At 42.5% G+C, this 25,220-nt stretch overlaps 1 protein-coding gene across 2 annotated transcripts in view; it reads left to right on the top strand.

The window, feature by feature from the left end:
* The window catches only part of COL20A1 (collagen type XX alpha 1 chain), a 537,383-nt gene that overhangs the window by 231,282 nt on the left and 280,881 nt on the right, over positions 1-25,220 (top strand). For both annotated transcript variants that reach the window (XM_085619699.1, XM_085619698.1), the window contains exons 14-15: positions 9,542-9,665; positions 17,898-18,040. In XM_085619699.1, coding sequence (XP_085475825.1) covers positions 9,542-9,665; positions 17,898-18,040 — 267 coding nt within the window. The remainder of the gene's footprint in view (positions 1-9,541; positions 9,666-17,897; positions 18,041-25,220) is intronic.

The raw sequence follows: 25,220 nt of genomic DNA, 5'->3' as shown, positions 1-25,220 counted from the left end.
CCTGTAAAGTAGAGTTCCAGCCAAATTCCGCAAATTGCTGCGTGGTGGCATTTTTTCTTGTGTGTGGCTCCAGAATAGTTAGTTGGCGACTGAGCTGTGGTGTTCCCTAGCGCAATGTCCAGTCACTAAAAGGACATCTGTCAGGATTTTTTCTGACACGGGCGGCCGAGGGTGGTCGTTAACGTTCACAGCCAGGCTGCTGCTTGATTAGAAAATATACTTGAGTGGCAACAAAATCAACTTGAGTAGCTGCACCCTCTGGTGCGCTGCCTGGTGCAGGTTGCATTTTTCAGCTCGGAACGCTGTCCCAGCAATTAATCACATCGCGAGCAGTGTGACGTGCCTATCGCCCGTTGGTGGAACTCTGCAGAATCTCACTAGAGTTTTTATGTAACTACGTGGAATTCCACTGAGTCAAATTCCAAAAGCTCCGTCCACCCCTTTATGATTTGTGTGTTTCATTAGTGTTGTTGTAGCATCTGAAATTAAATAAAATTAGGTAGAGGGCAGATGGAAGAAGTGAGGAAGAGTGGAGCAATTGTCAACTCTTGGGTAGGTCTGGGTGATATTTGCATAATTTTCTTTGCTGTAATAACACAAAATGCAGACAGAATTATGCTAAATTATGTGTTAACGGCATTACAAGTTATATCAGAAAAATACATCAAAGTCCGAGGAGGGAAAGTCTATGCAGCCTTCATAGACTTCTCCACAGCATTTGACAAAGTAGATCGTCCTTTGCTGTGGAGGAAATTATCGGACCTGGGCATGCCAACCACGATCCTGGAGCTGGTTCGGGCTCTTCACTCTGAAGTTATTTCTTCAGTTAATGGACTAAAACAAGGTTGTTTATTGTCCCCTTTATTATTTTCCCTATATATATCTGACCTCCCCCATGCCCTGTCATTAAGCGATGGTATTGCCCCTGTATTAGGGGACAAGCCGATTGTCTGTCTGTTATACGCAGACGATATATTAATATTGGACCTAACTCCAAGAGGATTAAACAATCGTCTACAGGCACTACATGATTACGCAGAGACACACTATCTGAGGATAAATGTGTCTAAAAGTAAAGTAATGTGTATGACGGGAACGAAAAAGCTGAAATATGGGAGCTTTACTTGGTCTGTAGGTGGACAGAAGTTGGAAGTTGTAAAATCTTATGTCTTCCTAGGAAAAACAATATCTGGTAATTTAAGTGATAAGGCCCATATAGCAAATAATACCCGGAAGGCATTGGCACAATGTAAAAGTTTAAGTTCTCTTTATAGATCTACTGGCAGAAGACATTTTGCCCTTCTGCTAGAGGTCTTCCGTGCCAAAATCCTAGCTTCCCTACTGTATGGCATAGAATTACTTGAATTGGGTAAATGGGGTTTTTTGAACGTTACGGAGGGCAAGATCTTGCGGTATTTAACTACGGTTAATACCGCTTGGACCGTGGCCGCTCTTAGGTTGGAATTTGGCCTGCGTAGCAGTTGGGTCCAGGGCCTCGCTGGGCTAGTGCGATGGGTCTTTAATATTGTAAAGGGAGAACCCGGGACTCTAAGATATCTTATTAAAAAAGAACTACTGGGATCCCTAAAAGAGCACTCCCTAATTGTAAAGAATTTCAGAATTGCAGTTGATCTTTTACAATTGGATGAATCAGCACTTTTACACTATCTGCATATCAGCTGAAGTCCACCTTGAAACTAGCTACATGGAAATTAAGTTTTGGGATGGATAGGGAAGCCCTCATCTTAAAGAAAGGTGTTTCCCCGGCCATTGATTCCTGCCTAATAAGGAAAATACAACCCTATGTTACCTGGAACCTTCCTCATGGTGTACGCCGCTTTTTGTTTCTATTGAGGCAGGATCGTCTTCCTTTGAATAATTTATTGTCTAGATGGTATGGTTCTTCAGCACTGTGTAATCTTTGTAATAATGCTTCTCAGGATATCACTCATGTACTCTTTGTCTGCCCAGCTCTGCTTTTACACCGGCGTAATTGGTTGAGACCAATTTGTTTAAAATTAAATATTTTGTCTGCCACCACATTCTTAGACACCATTTATAATCCCCCCAATGAAATGTTTTGTTATAAAATCTTCAACTTTTTAAAAAGCTTTCTAGATATATACTAGAGGTTCTCAAAATGTTCTTTTTCTGTTTTTATTTTGATTTTAAATGCATGAAAATGTATTTTCCATGTGTTATCCTTTTATGTGGATCTCATTTGAGTTCCAAAATCATAAATAAAATTAATTTCTGTAATATCTGCAAAATGCTGGCTTCAGCAGTTTGCACTATAGTTTAGCGTGAAATTCGTCATTGTGTTGGTTCATTTTCATTTTTCCTCTGCTCCTGTGATAGGATTGTTACCCAAACAAAGTCTCAATTATGAAATATAGTATAATGGCACAAGCTCAGGCACTTGACCTAACAACTGTAATGCCAAATGAAGGAATTATGCAAGATTATGCAGGCATAAATTAAATGTGTCCAGACCTAGCATCAGGGAATGACAGCAGTGGACTTTCTGCCCATCTTTTTAATATGCTCCAGTCCCTGTCCTTTGTAAATTATGTCTTTTCATTGGTCTATAGGCTTAGTAGTCCCTCCTTAGTACCGCCTTTTCCCTGCTTGTAACCTCCCACGATAACACCCCCTGTTAAATGTGTTGTTATTCGGTAGGCTTTAATTACAGCATCAGAGCACTAATTTCTTAAATAGGTTTGTCCTGTCTGCAACACAGGCAGGATACGCTCTCCCTCAACACTTTTTATTCTTATCATTTATCCAGTGTGGCACACCATGGTGGCTGTACTTTTCTTTTCTTATATGCTGGCCAAACACGGCCGAATGCCATTCTTTTTTTGTCTATTTAAAAAAAATGTTTTACAGAAAGCACGGGTGATGCGATTGCTTAAGGTCTCCCATTTGCTAGAGTTTGAGCTATTGGTATTGTAAATGATAATGCCATTTATTTATGTGTTTACAAAACCTGCAAGCGGTGTTTACGCACCGCTTGCAGGTTTTGTAAACACATAAATAAAAGGCATTACCATTTACTATGCCAATAGCTCAAACTCTCGCAAATGTGAGAACTATCGCTTTGCAAATGCTTGTTATAGTATCCCATGTGGCTGTATTTGCTGTTTCAGCAGTGTGGCCCAGAAATAATCATTTTTGAATGTCCAAATTAAGGTATTACGTTAAGTAAATCCGCCTATTTGATTAGAAATACATCTTTCAATGAGTTGCCTAAGAAGTAATCATGGGCAAAATTGAAAATATGCCAACCAATTTTCAAAATTTGCATTAAGCAAAAATTCTCATAATTGTATACTATATATATGACCAATTTTTACATGCAGGAGTATGGTTTGTGTTGTAAATATCGAACCAAGACACATTTTCTCCATCCAGTATACCATGTGACCATGTGTAAAGCAAAGTTTGTCTGCATGTCAAACAGTCATGTGACATACTTGTAACCCACATCTTGTGTTAACATTTGTGAAACTTCACAAGGAAACATTGTGTGATTTCCCATAGGCCTTATAAGAAGTATCCATTAGCTATTGATGAATACTTACAATAATTCATGGCATCAAAGCCATTTTTCTTGGAACACGTTTGTGTAGGCAATTTTGAGTTAGCCAGGTAAGTTTCCAGTTTTCAATGAGGTCTTGATGATGACTAGCAGAGATTACAGTGGAAGAACGGGAGGAAAATCTTTCTCTTACCAGGCCCCTCTCATCTGGAATCAACTTCCTCTCGCCTTAAGACAATGCCCTGACCACTGGAAGTTCAGGAAAATCCTGAAAACTGCCCTGTTCTAAGCATGAAGCCCCTTGCCACTGCTTTGCTGCATATCCAGAGCGCTGAGATACCCTCTCGAGGGTGATTCAAGCGCTATACAAGACAACAAATCAAATCAAGTGTTAAGGAAATGTCCTAAAGTGTATTTGCTGGACAGAGGTGAGTTGGTGATCCAGCTGAGCAGAAAGCTTTTGTGGTACTGACAAAGACTTCAAGGGTTAAAGGGTAGTAGAGGTGTAGCTTCAGACCTTGGTTTGTTTGCTACATGAGAAATGAGATCATGGAGGCTGCATATTCCCCCTTCATCTTCTCCAGGTAGATTTCTAGGTCTATAGTTTTTGTAACAACATAGTCAGCCAGAGCAACATATTGCTCTTGGTAGGTGATCATTTTTGAGTCTGTACATGCAGAGTCCTGAATATTCATGAATAATGTTATGTAATTTTCTTGATGATCAAATGTCTTCTGAAAAACAAAATGACTGGTGCAATCTATTTTCCTTTTTGCCTACGGCTTTATAGATTCTGGAGTGGCATGAGTGCGGATTTATTGTGATTTCTCTGAGATTTCTTTTGATACTTTACTTGGCAAGAGGTCAGAAATTCTTCTAGCTCTCAGTATATTTGTGCCATCTGTCCTTAGCCAGTGTGTGGTAGCATGCACAGAAAATATTATCTTGCAACTAGGTACGAAAAGACGTTGTTTGCTTCTGCCTTAGAAACAAAACCTATTTTCTGGGGGGGGGGGATAATTTACAGTTTCTTCTGTTTTGCTCTTGCCTTCAGGAGGAGAGAGCCTGGTGATTGAATGCTCTTTTTTGCCCCTTGCTGAAGACACTACTCTGTGTCTTCTGCAAGGGGCTGAAGTCCTCCAGTCAGTGCCAGTATTAGGAAGAAAGAGGACTGGGTTATTGTTCTTGAATCTTGTTTAAGATGAATAAGACAGTTCCATTGCTAAGCAAACTATTGATTGTCCAAGGACATTTGTTCCCAATGTCCATTTGTCACCTCATTTCTGAAGTTCCTGTGCAGCTAACCTCCTGGAAACTGCAACTGGCAGCATGGAAATTGGGAAATGTGGGCTCTTACAGCAGGGCATTCTGAGAAATGTATCAATAGCTGTACAGGGATCTTGAAGACCCACAATGCATGTGATCCTCACTGGTTTCCCTTCCGAGTATGTTGTAAGTCTAGAAGTTTATTCCCTGGGTAAGTGACACAACACAGGACTCTGTAAAGGCTTTGAGTTGAGTATAACTTCATATACACTGACTGCGTGCATATCTAGTATCCTGACTTTTATTTTGGTTTCGCCTCGGTGTCACGCCAGTTTAGCATCTGAGCACAGGCTTAGGGCTGTCCAGGGCTTTAAGTGAGAAAAAAACTGGGGGTGCTCTAAAAGGGGCGTGGCAACTTTCTTAAAGGGGTGTGGCCTATCCGAGTAGGGACGTGGTCTAAATCAAGATAACTAGCATTGTGTGCTTAAGAAAATCATGAAGTCGCATCCAGCAAAGGATAATAAAATAGGCAAAAAGGTATATTTATTAAGTACCAACTACAAAAAAATGATTGTATCCTCATGTAACGCAACTAGCGCTATTATGTAAACTGCTCTGATACCCGATTCGGGTCAAGTTCGCGCTATATAACACTCCGTTAAAGAAAAAAACTAACAGTGTACTTAGAAGAGGATATTTCCCAACAGTTGTTTGGAGAAAATGCCAATTTAAGACTGGAGCAAACTTAACCAGCACCAGAGAGAAATTCCACAGTAATCGGTGCAAATTTGCCCAAAGTTTGTTGAGCTGGCTTTAAGTGAGCACTTGCGGTCCATTGCATCCCATTTTTCTTTAATTATTGTGTTATTACACACTTAAGGGAAACTGTCTAATTTCAAGTAAGTGTTATTTGGTATCCCAGTAGTAACTAAGCAATTTCGCTGAGACTGCATAGTTAACAAAGGCACTTGATGCTGACTAATGGTTTCCTTTAAGATGTTTGATGTCATTTTTCAAAAATATAAAATATGGCATAATTCAAGCATTCCACCTATCACTTTTCCCTCACTCAGAAACCCAAGTGTAATGGATTTGTGAAATCACGAGTCGAAGCGAAGTTGCACATCAGCCTTATACCTGGTACCAGTCAGTGTGATTGTATATTCCCCATCTGTGTAGAGTGTCACACAGGACTTAATTACATCAGTGTTAGTAAACATAGGAAGAGCAGAGAAATCTGAAAGTAGATGAAAATGAAACTCAGAGGGGTCCGTCTGGGTCGGCTTTACTATTGACTTGAGATATCTACTTACTTCTGAATTGTGCCTGAACATTTTCAATGCAGTCACAAGCAAAACTAAAATTCTCAATTGCAACAATATTTTCAAATTCTGGGGAACCAGTGGTGCTCAATATTTGCCTTGATTTCCCTTCGGAGGGCTGTTCAATCTTTTCTACGCACACGCAGTGCTTTCTATGAGGGTGCTTTACCACCGCATATAAAAATCAATAAACAGAGCAAGTCAGCATTGGCAGTGAAAGTGTTTTAAAAAAGATGAATGGCGCTTTGCGGCGGAATGAGAAAGCTGCGGGGAAGGGGATTAAAAAAACGGCCATTAAAATACTTATTTGCGGGCTTACAGGCTGGGAGGGCAAGTCTTGTGTGGCTTCAAAAGGATCCTGGCTGAGGCAGCTCTGATGCGGAGGCAGGGTCCCGACGGTGCTGGTAGGGCTGGGGAGGCGTAACGAAGGAAAGTTTCCTTTTCACTGCTGCTGGATTCTGTTGTAGACCCTCGTCCCTCGCTTGCTTTAAGGAAGAGCAGGGTCACACTGGTTGCTGGAGAAATCTTGCTGCAGGCCGTAAAAGCAGGGTCGTGCCGGTTCTAACCAGCTGTTGTTATGCCGATGGCTGGCACGATGACGTAGGTGGCGCTGCGTGTTCAAAGAGAAGGGAAATCACGAGAGAAAGTGTCTCTCTTCAAAGGACTTCCCTTCCTGCAACAATGACGTCACGCTTTAAGCAGTGCGCACGCATGCTCACCGGAAACACCAACAAAAACCGGGACGTCTGGTCACCCTAACTTTAACACCCGAAAATAGAACCCCCTAGAGACCCCTTTCAAAGCCCCCCCAAAAAACTGTGGGTGCTAGGACCCCCCCAGCCCCCCCCCCCCCACTTAAGGCCCTGGTGCTGTCCCTGACAATGTACTATCCAGGACCAGTTCTGTGACCTAGAGGAGTGCACAGGCTTGCTCTTATAACAGGCAGAGTCATTTAGTGAATGTAAGAGGTGAGACTGTAATTTCTGTTTTTTTGTCTGATAACGTTTCGAAGTAGGGACAGCCCTTTGGTCTGTCTCTGATTGCTGCCTCAGGGAGGCTGATGACAACCCGAAGCAGAGAACGCAAACCTCACTGTGCCCTTGTTTTGGGTCCTCCGGCTTGCAGCTAGTACCATTGTTAACTGCTATGCAAGCATTCTTTTTGCATAAAAGCTGTGCCCGGAGAACAGCCTGGAAGTGACATTTGAAAGAGCACCAACCCATACTGTGTCTGAAACCTTACACAGTAGATCTACATGCCCTATCTGGAAAATATGTACAAAAGATTAATACAAACCCCCCCAATTCGTTCTATTTCAAAGTTCTTAGTGACTAAGGAAGGGAGTGTTCTAAAGACTACTCAAAGGACTGCTGTGTGACCAGACCTGGTGTCTGCCGGACACCTATTATGCCAGAGGTGATGGGACATCACCAGATATCTGCACGTCTTGCTGAAGGGGCTGACAATCTGCCCTGATGCCTAGAAGTGTGTCTCTCTGCTGCGAGAAGAAAGGTGCTTGCCTGGCCCTACAGGAAGAAAGAATGTCCAGGAGGATAAGCCCTACATATTCCCAGTGTGAGGAGCATCCAGAGAAAGCTGAGAACCTAAGAGAGTGAGACATAGACCCATATTGTTAAGGTGGTCATCCTGGTCTCTTTTCTCTGCTCATGAATGAGCTGTACCAAGATTTTACCAGGGTACATGGATTACACCTTCCACTTCTATTAGTCACAATGGACCTAGGTAGATACATCTTGTTCTTTCGGGTTTGTCTCTGGTGTTTTCGGCCTAAGTGCTGTAACAAGGTGCATAAATCACATGTGCTGGCAGTCTGGCATTGTTGATTTCTTTTGACTGAGGATAAGTTGGTGGTTTTGTATATCCTCATAGATGCACGGACTGAGGCAAGAAAGAGGATATGGAGGTGAGGCCTAGATTACTTCACAGAAATCTCTGAACACCAATTCAGACTTCCATGTTCCATTTCTTATGAGCCCACCCTCCCTCTCAGTGGACACATATGGCTTTGTGTTCAGTGAGTCATTGGTAATCAACACAGGGGGTGCACAGGTGGTAGACCTCTGATGGCCATCAGATGAGATGTAGGGGCCAAAATGTGGATTTACATAGAAGCGTGGGCATCATAACCCTTGCTGTGAGGTGGCTCACATCACACATGTAAGACCTGGGATGAATATATATTAATCAGAGCAAAGAGATTACTGAATAATAATGATGGCATTTTCAACTATTTGTTAACAAAGAACACATAGTATCCTAGCACCACCTGTCATGTGGCCCCTGCTTATAGTGAAACCAAACTGCAAGGCTCATGCTGCAAGGTACTGTCAGCTAGCAGAAAGGGCTAAATTAATCAGCAGCACAAATAGAGGGCTCTAGGGTAGAAAGATTTATTTAAGAAGGTGGGATTTGCACCTTTGAGACAATAAAAGGTGGTGATAGGTATGTCTGTCAATGAGATCAAGCATAGGATGTTTTTTTTTATTTTTTTTAAATAAAAGAGGGATGTGATGTTCTGATCACATTCAGTTATTACATCCCTCGTCTCTTGCTGTGGGAGACATGGAGGGATTTGTTCATGCTGCGGATGGTAGTACCTCAAGGTAGTATTCTCAAATGTAACCAACATATGAACATAATGTCACTTTCTGTTCTGTTGTAGTTTTCATTACGGTGGACCAATTGAATTCCTCTTGATCATGCTTACCCCCTGAAGAAGGGTTTAAAAACCCGAAATGCATTGGGATTTTTTGTGCAAAGAAGATTATGTTATGTCTTATTTATGTACGTTTGTTGCTTGTGCATTAACAGGACTTCCAGGAGAAAATATCTCTGTAAAAATTTAGATTTTTCACTTCTGTTCAACGATTTTGTCAGATTGTGATTCACTATGATAATTCCATAGGCCATTACTTGATGTATATTTTGTGTTCAAATAATTTGGTTAAAATTAAAATTTGTTTGAGACTATTTCAGTCCACAGCAGTGCATCATGTAGGTTTGGGTCATTCCATTCCTCCTCATTTGATTATAGTTCACACAGGGGTTAGGGGTAAACCCCAGCACATGACAGCACGCTTCACAGATATTTAACTTTTCAACATTTTAACATTTAAGCCAAGACAACTACCTCCAAACTGGTGTGCAGGCTCATTCTCTATTTCAGTACCTCATGACCTTCATGAAGAGTCCAGCTGTACCTGCTTTGACATTGTGAACTTTTGCACAAATACTATTTATTCCCTCTGTTCATTGACCTAGCTCATATCTGGAATTGCCTAGAACCAATGAAGCCACAATGGACACCTTATTAGTACCACGATGGTGCCTCCACCACCCTGATTGAAGGCCATGCTCATGTCATGTTACTGTGTCTTCTTATGCTCCTCAGGTCAAGGTGACAGACACAGAGGTACAGTTTGATGGCCTGGCCCCAAGCACTGACTATTCACTCACTGTGTATGCACTGTATGGAGAAGAAGCCAGTGACCCAGCAACTGCCCAGGAGACCACCTGTGAGTACCCAAAACCCATGCCTAATTCTCTACTGCCATTGCAAGTAGGTGTGTGCAAACTTTGTGTAATTTACTTTCACATAATTATGCTAAATTAAGGCTAAATTGCACACAACTATGGGTAAATATGTAATATGTAAATCTGTCATTTTGCGCTGTATTTTAGTACGAGATTAATCCTTATGCCAATTTTGGGCGCGAGGGTGCACTCAAACAAGAGCACCGTGAACAACAGCCTCTCGCGTTGTGTTGTACCTGCGCTTTGACTGCACATTTTTACTCTGAATTGTGCCTTCCTATGTAAATACTTACTGCCATCATGGCATAATTACGTGAAGTGATCTAATGGCCTAATATTGGGAATTTTGCATAGCAAGCGGAATGAGAAATTCCCGAAATTATGTGCATTACGCTGACATAATTTAAAATTCCCTCCAGGTCTGAAAGTTCCATATTTTATCATGTGCTAGTGCTGTGGAATTCAACTTTCCATATCCACTGTGCAACAGGCATGTGCTCAGCTGCTTCTCTGCTGGGTGTTGCTCCCTTTGACTGCTACATCATGCTGCCTGGGAATTCTGGGCACTATCTGTGAAACGAGTTGGCACTTTTTGTTGCATTCTCCTTCTGTGCAATGTCCCTTGTGCTCTATTATTTCTCTGCTCACTCCAAGCTGCCAGACTCATCTGTGCTCCTATGAGTTGTGACAGATATGTTATTTATGAATTTCACATCTGTACGTTGTGCATAATACAGGTCTCTACCTTAGTCCTCTCCTTTATTCCCATTATGCACTCTTCCTGCAGGTCACAAGCTCACCCCTCTATGGTGCATTGCTTTGCATTTTCTTTTGGGGCCTGATCTCATATTCTCATTTTCAAACTGGCAATTCAGTTTGCACACTGACTGGTTTGTGAATGGGAATTGAATTTGCAATATGACCTATTTCATTGCATATTCACAGGGGGTCATAAAACCACCTGCCCAGTGAATACTAATTGATAATTTTGCAGTTTGCGATCCCCTGTGATTGATTGCAACTGCATGGATGGAGGGCGGCAAGGGGCAGGTGACCTACATCCAAGCATTCACATCCCCAAAGGGGAAACATTTTTTTTAACGTAGTCCATGTCCATTAAGGGTCTGGTGCTACTTTAAAAAAAACACAAAAGTTCCAGTTTGGTAACTTGGGAAGACATCGAGGACAGCAGACAGTGGCCCTGTAGACCACCACCTGCTCCCCATAGACATCTGTCATGATTCCCAAAGGGGACGTTATCCCACCATGACAGCTTCCACTTTGTGAATCAGATACCAACCTTTTGAGGTGTTGGTATCTGAGTGATAGCTTGAGACCACAATTGTGCTCACAAACCATTGATAAATCCTTCTCTGAATCACAAAAAGGAATTCACGTCTCCTACTATTTGTAATTTGGACATGGTTGCAAAAACCATTTTACAAGTCTGAAAGACTTTTCTGACTCACAAAAGGGCTTTCATATATAGGGAAAAATATATTTTGTTCTCTTAGAAAACTGGTGATTTTGCGAATCGCAGGCTTTAAAACCATAAAAATCCTTTTTACACCAAGCCCTAGGACATTCGTTCCTCCATTTTCTAAGTAGGCAACTGTTGGACTTGGTCCTCTCTGCAGGGTCACCCACAAATCTTTTGGTTTCTCTCCTTCTCTTGTGCTGATTTTGTTTTTGCTGGCATTAGGATTCTGGGTACTTTACCACTGCTGACCAGTGCAAAAGTGCTTGTGATCACTCCATAAAACATGGTCAAATTGTCTTACAACTGATTGGCATATTTAATTTACTTATAAGTTCCTTCAGAAGTGGTATATTATTTACCAAGAGTAGGTAAATTAAATGCTACTAGTGGGCCTGCAGCACTGATTGTGTCATCCACTTAAATAACCCTTTACATGTCTCAAGCCTGCCTTTACAACCTGCATGTAGTTTTAAACTGCCAATTCAACTTAACAAAATAAAACTTTTGCCAAGCCTGAAAATTCCTTTTTTATACATACAAGCTACTTTTACGTTAGGCCCTAAACAGGCCATTGGGCAGAGTGCATTGTATTTAAAAAAATGGACATGCATTTTTAAGTTTCATATGTTCTCTTAGTGAAAAACTGACATTTGTTGTTTCTAACTGTGAGGCCTACTTCTTCCATAGGCTATCATTGGGTTACCTTATTACATTTAATAAGTCATAACTTTTGTTTGGGAGAAGGTGTAAATCTCATGTTTTGTGTCTAAGGAATTTCAATTTAAAACTAGGGGTGGGCGGAATTTGCGAAATTAACTTTCACAAATTATCGCGAAAATGTTTAAAATTATCGCAAACAAGCGGAAATATCGCGAAGATGCGGAAGTTTTTTTCCGGCATGTTCGCGAGATTTTCTGCATGGTTGCGGGTCGCCAACTTACCCATGTGGTTGCTAGCGGGTGCGGCCATCTTGTTTTGAGTTGTCTCGCGGTGCATGATCGCGAGAAGAAAGACGTGATCGCGCGACGCATGACGTCACTGCGGACGCGAACTGTCGCGAGACAGCGCAAATGGCTAAAAACAATACAACATCTCATGGAGAACGCGACCGGATCAAGAAAACTTGTCGGCGAACGCAGGGATTCAGGTAAGGCGATCGCGCGCGCGCGAGAATGTATTATTTAACAGCGCGAGCAAGAAACAAATTATCGCCAAGCTGCGGAAACCGGAATTTTTGACATTTTCGCGCTCTCCGCGGAACGCGAAAATGTCAAATTATCGCAATTTCCGCGAACGGAACTAAATTTTCGCCCAGGCCTATTTAAAACCCTCTTTAATTGCAAAATCAGATTTTAAGTTGAAATTCTGAAAATGCCACTTTTAGAAGGTTCTTACAAAAAAAGAAGATCTGACCACCTTATTTTGGTTCCTGCAATTTATTTCAGCAGATTATAGACCAATGGAAATATTTTTTCTTGGTCCTGGCTATTTCTTTGCCATTACTTGAACAACTTTGTGTAAAAGTTGTTCAAGTAATGGCAAAGAAATAGCCAGGACCAAGAAAAAATATTTCCATTGGCCCATAATCTGCTGAAATAAATAGCAGGAACCAAAATAAGGTGGTCAGATCTTCTTTTTTGGTAAAAAACGTTTCCCACATCCTATCTCACCATCAATATTGGACGTAACCCCGTATTATACTACTTTTAGAAAGTTGGCATTTTCTTCTCCTAACCATTTGATCCCTGGAACCTGTTTCCTGGAAGACCTGACTAGATGTAGTTGGCAGTTAACCTTTGTGTATTCCTCCCAGATAGTCACATGGTAGGGGGACTAAATATTGGCAGGATGGAAGGGGTGGAGCTGTGCACAGTCCGCTTGAACTTCAAAGACATTGCCTTAGCCAACACACATAGAACTTCAGAATAGCCTTTTGTGCCTACAGACATTGTAGGACTAGGACAAGGAGGCAGAAAATTCCAGACACCTCTGGGGTGAACTCCAGATATTTCTTCCATTTCAAAGCTGGCACCAGGTATAAAATTAGGACCCTCAGACCCACTCTTCACATTACTTCTGGACTCTCAGAGAACTGCCCTGCTGCCTAAGGCCTGCTGTGTACTTCCGAGGACTGCCCTGTTTCTCCAAGAGGACTTCCGTGCTGCCTGAAGCCTGCCCGAAGCCTGCCCGGTGTCCTAAGAGAGCTGCCCTCCTGCTGAAGATCTGCTTTTCTGCCTGAGCCTAGGACTACCAAAGTGACTCCGTGGGCTAAATCTTCACCACGACATCCTTGATGCCATCTCCTCGAGCACCGGCGGCTGCCTTGCTCTGCCGAATTTTACATTCTTCGACATTTTTCTTCCGAAATTCTTTCAAGTCCGAATCACGGACTTTCTACTTTGCCCCAGTCTTGTGCTACCTGATACACACAGTTAGTGCTTTGTTCTTTTTGGTGCTATTTTTCACTTTAAACTTAAAAATTTCATAACTCTGGTTCTACTGATTGGATATTTTCATTTTAGGGTCAAATATTTTATTAAATGGTACTCTTTTTTGGGGGGATTTTTCTTGTGGTGGGTTTTCACTTTATTACTGTTTAGTGCTGAATAAATACTTTACACTTTGCCTCTAAGTTAGGCGTGACTGTTTTTGTGCCCAGCTACCAGAGGGTTAAGCACAGGTTAATTTATTAACTTTTTCTAGTTGACCCTGACAAGGTTTGTGACTGATGCTTGAGAAGGGCTTACACACCCCTGAACCCAGTTTCTCACAGTAACATTACCCCTACCAGGTGGTTCAATTGCACATGCTTTCTTAGAAATCCCTATGTAACTACTCTCTGGTTCTTTAATTCCACACTTCTGCATGTCTTTGCCTTTTCTCTTATCATGTGATTCCACACTGTTGAGGTACATTATTCATACCTCTTAGGTGCTATGGTTTACACACTATTGGTCATGAGCGCACACCTTGTTTAGTTTTATTGTTTTTACAGCACTTAATTGCAAGTAATGCAGTAGCCAAGCTAATATATATATGTACAGATTTGTACAAATTAAAACCAAAATAACATTAAAAATTGAATTATATGTTTACAGAAATCCGTATATAGTTAGCATATTTCACTTACAAATTCAGCATCTGAAATATCAACTGAGTTTCAAATGAAATTCCATGTTCTTCAGATGAAATAGGGCTTATCACTCAGAAGAACAATGCAGTCCCAGAAGAACAACTTTCTCAAATGTTCCTGTCATGTCGTTATCAAAGTACCTGACTCAACAATCTCCTATATTCTTTCTCATCACCAGAATTGGCTGATTCTCCTTAGCCCAAGCTTTAATGTAGTTTCCCTGTTTTCCAGTCAGTTCAATTCCCCCAAAGACTTCTTGGTAAAGCCTGCATATAAATATTACAGGACAAATAGTGCATACCCGGACACTGCTTGGACACTGCCTGGACAACGAATCTTGAGTATCATTTGAAACAAGGGCTATTACCAGGGTGTGATTGTGCCACACCTAAGTGGGGTTCAAGACATACCCCACATGTCACAAACACTGCTATACAAGGTTGGTATGTGCATGCATGAACATGTCTATTGTCCCACTTTCTCCTACATGGACAAGCAAAGCAGCACTCTTTTTTTGATACAGGCAGAGTAGTGTCTCCCACACATGCATAATACTCATAACCTTCTAATATATATGACATTTCATACACACACCAGCTACTAGTGCTTGATGTCACTACCTTACTACTTTTCACTTCAGTTGCATGCACAGACAACAACACAAAAGTACAATACGTATGCCACTTGTGTCCACACACACAGCTTCACAGAGTACCTAAAATTGATAAACACATACCCTTCTACCCCTTAGTATTTCAATTTCGTACAGTGGTTCCCATCCGTCTCTTCCATGGTATGAAGGCTTATATAAATACAATTATAAAAAAAAATCCAACACAACAGAGAATCATAAGCAATCTCACTCAGATGAAAATGGGACACCTTCATCATTGGATTGACCTGTAAGTGTCTAAAGGCCAATTCTTAACTGGAGTGGTGGTTGCCGGTGGGGGTCACCGGCATTCATTTTTGGGGACCGGACCTTATTTTTTCTAAACAAACTTTCGTACAGAGCAAGTGAAAAAATCATACAAGAGGAGGAAAGAAGGAGGGAGAGAATACCAGAAACACAATATCAAAAGGAGAAAACAGGCATGAAAAACAACCTGCAAGAGTGAGATACCAGAAAGGGACTGTATAGTGGTGGATAAAAGAGATATGAGTTGTAATCAACTATGCAACCTTGATATTCGGCACCATCACTTTTGAGAGTGTTGGCTGTGTGCTTGAGAGCAAAACCTTAGGCATTGACACTTATTCTTTTGCAAACTAAGCACTATAATAAAGAAAGATTGATTTCTGGGGATCTAATGACATTTGTCTGTCATCAACTTACATTTGACATAGTGGCCAGATGCCTGTGCCAATGGAAGCATAAGGTAAAAATATTTTGAGGATGAAAGCAGAGACCTACAGATCTGCAAAGTTGATGCCAGTGCTCTCCAAGGTGAAGTCAATCATCTTGTTTTGTTGAACATGGATCATTGGTAATGATTTACTTCTATGTGTGAAGGTCTGTACTGGTTATTTTGATACGTCCTTGAAAATTATGACTTATTACTTAACAGTCCTTAGTGCCATGTTCTGCTGGTAAGTCCAGCAACTCCAGTACAGAAGCCGCGTGATGTCTTTTTGTTTCAGCCCTAGAAAGTGCTTCTGACTTTTAGCCAGGGTGGACTCTGGTGTCTATTGCTAGTTGAAAGGTGGGTTGTCAACCAGCTAAAATAAATCCATGATGCCGAAACCTTTGAAGCTGATGCTTAAACTCACATGCTTTTTCTACCCTTGTTATTTAATATGCATGCTTTCTCTAGAGATCACTCTTAGGCTCTACTTAGTCGTTTTCCTATAGGTGACCATCTCTCCCCTCTGAAGTGAAAACTATGGTACTGCCTACTGATGGTTTCCTACATTCTCTCTATAAGACGCTTGCGCTTTGATTGATTTATATAGTCTTTCTTTATGGTGTTAAGTTATTCCTCATTTGTATTTCTACTGCAAGTTCTCTAGATGAACCACTGGAGGGCTCCTCTCTCGTACTTTAGCTTGTATACTTTGGTGGATTCCTAGCATACTTCACTGTGGTGCTTTGGCTGCACAAACTATGGACCCTATTTAAGAGAAAGTAATGCCACACGATGCTGCAAGCCATTTGGCTGTGCCGTGGGGCGTTAGTTTCAGAGCACAGGGATGCATCATATTTATATCAATATGATGGATCCCTGTGCTCTACCCTGTGATGGTGCACAATTGGCTGCCATGCGTCAATGCTGGCACCCTTGCACCATGGTGCAAGCGTGCCTGCGTTGCGGGAAATGATTGTTTTTGTGCTGGAAGGGACACCGTGCATTCTGCAGCACACTTAGAAAGAGGAAAGAACGAGGAGAAATAAAAGAATTTCTCCTTGTTGTGCCTCCTTACGTCTGCCCTGGGGAGGTGTAGGATTCTGAACCATTCCCAGGTTTACGAAACCTTGTAAATCTGGGAATGTGGCAGAATCCATGGGTGTTGCATGGGAACACCCACAGCAACACCCATGGAACGCCTTTGTCATCCAAAGTGCTGCGTGAGACAGGGACGTATTTACAAGGACACAAAAAGCCACGCAGGATCGCTTAACATGTCCTTGTAAATATGGAGCACCAAATTGCGCCGCCGGTGCGTCACAAAAGTGACGCACACTGATGGCACAAGGGGCTTGTAAATATGCACCTACGTTTTTTAGCCACTGATCTCTGGTACTTTAATTGCATGTTCCACAGATAGCTTGCGTATGTGTATGCTTTGGCGTGTATGCTGTCTTTAAGCTATTAATCCACACCATTACTAGTGTTTTAATTGCTTGACCTGTACAGTCATTAGCTCACCGCTCATTGGTGTTTTGTACACCCTACCTCTTAAAGTCCCTATCTCAGTCCTTTTCTGGACCTTTTCCATAGGTCACTATATCACTTCTTTCTTTCTGTGCAGGATTCACCCACTTTCTTGCCGAATTGCCAGCTGCCTTCTCTCTGTTGATTTCTATGTTCTAAATATGTCACTAACCTTCTAAATTACTCCCAGTTGCATTGAATCATTTCTGTAGGAAATTATCTCATGCTTCTATGGTTATTTCATGCAAATTTCACGCAGGTCGCTAACTCACTCTGCCGTGTTCCTTGGATTGAGTGTTCTCTCCATGGGGCACCTCTCTGTGTTTTTCTGAATGTTCTCCATAAGTAATTAACTTAGGGGCATTTTATCAAGCATGGCGTTAAAATTATCGCCGCTCTAGCGGCAGAAAACTGCCGCTAAAGCAGCGATAATGGGCTTGATAATATGCCGCAGAGAATTCCAATAGAAGCCCATATTCACACCAGAACATGGGCTTCTATGGGAATTCTCAAGGGCATATTATCAAGCCCATTATCGCCGCTTTAGCGGCAGTTTTCTGCCGCTAAAGCGGCGATCATTTTAACGCAGTTTCTTGATTGTATGCCCCCACGTTCCCTCGGATGATTAGAAAGCTCTCTATAATCCAAGTGTACACTCTCCTGTGGGGATGTGATCGCACAATTTCTATGATTCACTAACGCACTCGTCTCTGCTTCTTCCTTGCAGTGACACTGGAGCCCGCAAGGAGCCTGCACTTTTCAGATATTACTCATAGCAAAGCCCAGGTGCACTGGGAGAGCCCCTACAGGGATGGAATAGTGCACCGTGTGACCTATGTCTCGACAGGGGGAAGCGACACTGCTGGAGAGGTAAGAGACATCTACAGTGACTATCGTGCAGGAGGCTGAGGGTGAAGGGATGAGAGACACAACATGAGAGAGCCATAACTAGAACATACAATGGTGAGACTGAGAGACACCACCAGCGAAGAAGTAAGAGTCACCCATGAAAACAGCTAGTAAAAAACAGAGATAGAAGAGGGGTGAAGAGGAAAAGAACTAGAGAGGTATAGGAAAAGAATGAGGCAGTGAGAAAGACAGAGTGAGAGAGGGAAAGATTGTGCAAGAGAGAGACAGAATAGGATGGAGTGTAGAGAGTTTGAGGGAGATGTGAGAAGAAAATAAAGTGTGTGTGTGTATGTGTGTGTGAGAGAGAGAGTGAGAGAAACAGAGAGAGGTAGACACAGAAAGTAGAAGCAGTGAGGAAGTGTTAGAGAGACAGAGCTAAGACAGAAGGGAGAGTGGCAGAGAAAGTGAGACAAAGAAAGCGAGAGAGAAAAAAGAGAAAGAGAGAGAGCGAAAGGTAAAAGAATTGAAGGACTGGGAGACATATATGGAGGTGACAGAGAGTGGTGGAACTATATAGGAGGTGAGATTCAGCCACAGATTGTGTTGAAAGCACCTGACAAGAGAGTGGAATGGGAGACACCCACAGAGGATAGTTTCGGACACACACAGAGATGGGAACAAGATACCCAAAGATGGGTACCTGCAGTGGTGTAACTTAAACTAATTTGCCTCCCTGCAGAATGGGATGAGGAGCCCCTGGGTATCCTACATCTTACAAATATTTGTTGGGATTTAGCTGAATGGGGGCCCCTTGGAGAAATGAGGGCCCTTTCCACCAGAGTGGCTGTTGAGGCCTGCGTGCCTGCCTGGGCACCTGCAAAAAGAAGTGAGAGACAACCATACAGAGGGACAGAGAGATACTCATGGATAGAAGTAAAAAGCAACCCACACAGAGGTCTTCAGAAGCACTCATGGAGAAAGGAGTGAGAGAGACATAAACTGGATGTTCCGAGTCCACCATAGAAAGGTATTTTGGTGAAGCTCACAGAGAAAATTGGGGACATTCATGTGTGGGTGAGAAAGGGCTGCATGTTCAAAAACAAGATTTTTCAGTTCATAATTAGCGAATAATATTAATTCACTATTTAGAACTCACAAAATGTTATACACTATAAGTAATGTAATGTGTATTTGTGTAGTGCACAACTCACCCTAAGGGTATCCTAGTGCTGAAGCAGGAGCTCTATGACTGACCCAGGGTTGGGATAGGTGAAGAGTCAGGTCTTCAGTTTCTTGCAGAATTCAAGAACTGAAGCTCTGATGTTCAGGGACCGGGCATTCCAGGCTTTTTAGGCAAGAGGTAGGTGAAGCAACGACTAGTTCTGAGTATGTGAGGGGCGTATGCGAGTAGGAGTCCACGTGAGTGGAAGTGTTTGATAGATTTGTGAAAGTTTATGAAGTTGTTGAGGTACGTGGGGCCAATGTTGTGTAAGGCATTGTGTGTGTACTTAAGGAGTTTGAAGAGTACTCGTTTGTTGATTGGAAGCCAGTGGAGCTTTTGTGGTGCAGGGTGATGTAAGTGCAGGATGTGAGGTTAAGGGGGAACCTGGCCTCTGCATTTTACATGGTCGGAAGAATTCTGGCCATTAGAGCATTGATTCTAGCATAGAGTGAATTATCATAAACCAGGTTCCTGGTGATGAGGGCTTGGGTGACGATTCTTCATATGTTGGTTGTGAGCCATTTGAAGATCTTCTTGAGCATCTTGAGTGTTTGGAAGCAGAGGCTGCATTCACTTGGTCCAGGTGTTGGGCATCTTGTTGGAGAGGGAGAGTATGAGCTGGGAGGCGTCAGCATGAGATATGATGTTGATTCATACGTAAAGATGATGCTGGTGAACTGGTGTAAGGAAATGGATTCTGCCCATCAAATCTGCCTGGATTGTTTTGCTTTTTGACCACCTAGTTTTTGACCTTTTTACTGTGGGTGAGTCTCACAATAGGGGACTACACAGGTTTACCACCGCCATTTAGGATAAGGCTGCTCCGACACAGCTGGTTACACATGAACACGTATGCACATGTGTGTGCACATGTGTGAGATCTGCGCATAGGAGACTCCTGTGATGCACAGCCTGGTAGCTGCGCACAGGAAGCCTTGTGCAGAGGGGACTGCGATTGGCTATTGTCTTGGAGTAGGACTCATACTGTTCGTGTACACTCTTAGGGAAATTCTATGTGGTTTACTGTCTTGTCTGCAGTGACACTGCATTATACACCTATGGGAGGGCTGCCTTACAGTGCAGCTTTACTGCCCTTTGGCCTACAGAGACTAGTGACATATCGAATTGGGGTGTAGCCCGTGTCGGGAAAATAAATTCTACAAGTTCCAAAAAGATATCTGTACAGTTTATGGGTCATCTAGGATTGTCATATTTCTTTGACTCAGCTCAGGATCAGAGCCCAGGCCTTTTGTCACCCAGCTGTGGCAAGTTAATTACATTTCTCTTCATCAGCTGGAAAAAAAGGCCTCCCCCCAAAAAAAGGAGCAATTAATAGTGCTTCACTCAGCTCCTGAAGAGGAAAAGGGTTGGGCGGAATGATCTGCATCAATCAGTCAGCTGTCACACTGTAACAGGGATGGGCCAGCTCACTAAACAAAGGAGGGAGATCGGACCTCTGGAGCCAACACAAGAGGGGTTGCTCCCTTTCAAGATTTGTTTAGAAAGGCCTTAGCAGTGATGTCGGTGAGGGGCTTAGCTGAGGCACCCAGAGCGGATATGACTAGTGACTCCATGGTGATGCCATTTTGAAATGTCCCAGCAGGCTTTGTAGGCGGCTTTGCAGAGGGCGGAATAGGCCAGAGGTGCCTCCTTTTTGGAACATTTTGCCCCCCCTTAAAATGTCTTGTGAAAAGGGGGAGAGCTTTCTCTTGATTGTGACTTTATGCTGGACACTGGGGGCCCGATTTACAAAAGTAAACTTAGACCTGAAGTCTAACTTTAGACCTGAAGACTTAAGTTCAGACCTAATGTCTAATTTTAGACCTGCAGTCTAACTTTAGACCTGAAGTCTAACTTTAGACCTGAAGTCTAACTTTAGACCTGAAGTCTAACTTTACATCTAAAGTCTAAGATTAGACCTAAAGTCTACCTTTACACCTGAAGTCTAAGATTTGACTCCAGGTCTAAAGTAAGACTACAGGTCTAAATAGCCAGGCCCTGTGGCAATCCCCTACGGACCCTCTCTTGGGCTCCTTTTGGCCCTGGGGATCTTGTCCTCAGGGGCCCGGTACATTTTTTAGGGGAAGGGGGGCATAGGGCCTCCATCCCTGTGCTACTTATTGCCATGTGGACCCCATCTCATGGGGCCCAGCAAAATATTTTAGGGGAAGGAGGCACGCAGCTCCCTTCTCCAGGCCAATATCGGCCCCAGGGACCCCATCGTCCCGGGCCCAGCAGTATATTTAATGGGGAGGGGCACCCCAGGCATATTTTGGCTCCATGGACCTCATCTCCCAGGTCCTGGCACAATATGTTGGGGAGGGGGCCCCGTGTCCCCCTCCCTGGACCAATTTTGCCCCGGGATCCCATGCCTGGGACAATTTTGGCCCTGGGACCCCATTCCCCAGGTCAGTGCGCATTTTTTTAGAGGAGTGGGTTATGCAGCCCCCCTCCATGGGCTGATTCTGACCCCAGGGACCCTATTCCATGGGGCCAGCCAACAAAGGATGGATGCCCTGGTGCCCACTCATGGCACCCACTACATTATGGTTTGAGGCTGCAGGGGGAGCCCAAAGGCCCCCACTGCCCCAACTGGTTCTCCGCCTCCACCGGGAGCCAGCATTGCTCCCGTCTGCTGGAAGCAGCTAAAGATGATGCTTCCTGCAGGTGGGAGCAATATACAGATCCTGCCTACTGAGAACATACTTCATGTTTGCTCTTGCTTGGCATGAGTTTTGAAATTTCTCCCATCAAGTGAAAGCAAATACACGTTTCCCTGTCCATGCCAGTGTGGGTAGGGAATCCTCTATGTTCAGGGGGTGGGCACCTCGAGACATAGCAGGAGCTGGCCCTGGGGGATGGGGTCCCTAGGGCCATTAATGGCTTAGGAAGGAGGACCACGCAGGCCCCTGTATGCTTTGTTATTGTAGCAGGGCCCTAGGGAATGGCCCAAAATTGGCCCGGGGTGGGGGTATGCGTGCCATCTGCCTCTTTTTAACTTTGCCAGGCCCTAGTAGATGTGGTCCCCCGGGCAGAAATCGGCCATCGGATAGAGGCTGTGGGCCCCCCCTACCCCTATTTCAGTTTGGCCAGGCCCTGGGCAATGAGATTCCCTGGCCAAAATCAGCCCGGGAGGGGGGGAGCGCTTGCCCCCCTCCCACTATGTAATGAGACTCGGCCCCTAGGGGATGGGGTCCCCGGAGCCATAATGGACCTGGGGATGGGGGCCACGTGAGCCCTCTTCTCCATATTAATATAAACAATTCCCCCCTGTTGACATCACCTCCCTGGGGGCGGCTAAAAACACAAGTGGAGAACACGCTTATTTTTTTTTTATTCTGCCATAGATCAATGGATCATTTTTAAAAAATTAACATACTCACCACTTTACCCTGAACTATGTTCTGTCACGTTATATAATTTCAGATATCATAAGAGTTATTAATGCACGTATTATAGGTAGTCCATGTAAAGGGCTGACTTATAGTCAGTGTAGTGTGGCGAGTGATGTCAGAAGACCGTGTACAGAGGTGCTTGAGTTATATGAATTTTAAGGTGGGGCATTATTATAAATGTGAGTTATAAGTATCACTATATTAATTTGAAAGTGGTGCATAACTAATAAATCATAAATATGTCTATAACTTTAGAATATCCAATGTTTGTGTAGTGTAAGTTGGGTTTGTATGGCAAACATAAATGTAGTTTTCCTAACTATAACTTACCTTTAACCTTTGTTTTTTTTTTTTAAATTTCAATAATTTTTCAGTTTTAGTAACAAATTTTGAATATTTGTCCAGTTTAGTTTTGTGGAGTGGAGTGTTTTTAAGTAGATTGTGGTACTTTATACTGGAGGAGAGTGTTGTAAATTCTACTATGGTACAGTATATTGTGGTATAGTGGAGTGGACTAAAGTAGAATCCGGTATAATAGAGTGGCCTACAATGGAATGGCATAAAGTGTAGTGGCAGGGAGTGAATTAGGAAACAGTACAGTGGTGTATATTGGAGTAGTATAGAGTGTAGTGGTATACAATACAGTGGGATAGCATAGAGTGGAGTGCGATAAAGTAGAGTTACGTATTTGAAGTAATGTAAAATGCATTTGCACACATTGCACTGGCGTGCACTGGAGTGTTGTACAGTGTAGGAACATATACTGGATTTTTTTTTATTGAAATAGCATACAGTTGAGTGCTATACTGTGGAGTGGCGTAAAGTGGAATAGCGTACACTTAAGTGGAGTACAGTGGACTACCATACAGTGGAGTGGCGTACAGTTTAATGGTGTACAGTGGGCTTATGTAAAGTTGAGTGTGGTACAGTGTAGTGTTGTAATTAAAATTCTGTAAAGTACAGTGGTGTATATTGGAGTGCTGTACAGTGCAGTGGTGCAGAGCAGCACACTGCAGTGTGGCACAGTGCAATCCGGTACAGTACTGTGCTATACACTGCAGTATACGCCACTGCATTTCAGTACAACATTTCAGTACAATGGTGTGCCGTAGAGTGGAAAAGTGTACACTCCAGTATTGTACTATGAAGTGGCGTACAGTCGATTAGCAAATAGTGAAATAGTGTAAACTTGAGTTGCACACAGTGAATAGAGTAGAGTTGTGAGCAGTAGTACCGTGTATAAGTGTCCAGAAACTATCATATACAAAAGTGTATTACAATACACTAGTTAAAAGTTTAATAGCATAGAGTATAGCAGCTGCGGCCCATGCAGGTAAGAGCGGTGGGGTCGGGGTTGAGGATTTCGACAGACAACCACGAGGGAAATTATTTATTTGATTTTCCCTGGCCATCGTCCATCAAAATCCCCCCACCCGGCCCCATCGCTCTTACCTGCACAGGCAGCAGCTGGAGTATATAGTGTTTTAGAATAGAGTGGCGTACAGTGGAGTTCAGTAGCGTAGTGTGGACTAACGTATTGTAGATTAGTGTACAATATAGTGGTACATACTGGAGTGTCGTAAAGTGTAGTGGCGTACTTTAAATAGTGTGCAGTGGAGTGCCATAGTGAATTGTTATACAGTAGAATGGTAAAAAGTGAAGTGTGTAAATTAAAGGAAATATAGCAGTAATATGTGTGAAAAAATTTAAATTTTATATCTGCAAAAAAAATATGTAAATGTAAATTTTATGTTTGTATATGTAAGTAGTGTAAGTAATGTTAAACATATGTTATATAAACATATTTATACATTGTGTTATGTTGTACTGTGCTAAGTTGACGGTATACCAAAATACATGGGTCTCACAACTGGGTATGTGATTGGTTCATGGCTGTGTTTACGAAAGGTAAAAAACAGCCATATTGTTTTTATTACAAATTTCCATTATTGTGTGAATAGCATTTTTCTGACTTATTGCTTAGGATGTCCCATATATTTAATTATTACGTATTATTGTTATTAACAACCTATCACTGCTTTATTTTGATGGTAATAGGTTACCTTTTTGTTTATAAATGTGTAGATATTATAGGCCTGTTTTAAAAAAAATACTTATTCCCTTAATAATTTGGAGCCCGTTTGCCAAATCTCCCCGAAATTTAGCATACTTGTTCCACCCGTTTCATTATTGAAAAAGTTAAAGTTTTGCGGGCCTTAGTCAAGGGGGCCCAAAGAAATCAGGGGGGTCCGAAAACATGCTTAATTGCAATGTATTGCATATGCAATTTTATATTTTGCTTTGGCAAAAACCGTAAGTCGTACTTTGTTACCATGTGGCAGGATTACACATGATTATTTTGTGTAGTTTAGGTAAGTAGTGTAACTTATTTATACGTTTTAAGGTATGTGATGTGTGTTGTTCCAATATTTTAGCGAAACATGGGAGTATTTTGCAATAGTACCACAGAACATAGTAGTTACAAGTCATCAGCTGATTGTGTAATCATTGGCTTTAGAAAAAGTGAAACGCAGCTATGTTGTTCCTGTGAGATTTCATCATTTTGTTGCAAAACCGAGATTTT

This window comes from Triturus cristatus, chromosome 7 (assembly GCF_964204655.1).
Source record: "Triturus cristatus chromosome 7, aTriCri1.1, whole genome shotgun sequence".
Lineage (NCBI taxonomy): Eukaryota > Metazoa > Chordata > Amphibia > Caudata > Salamandridae > Triturus > Triturus cristatus.
Note: the sequence above shows the minus strand (reverse complement) of the source record. Positions and strands in the feature narration are given on the sequence as shown.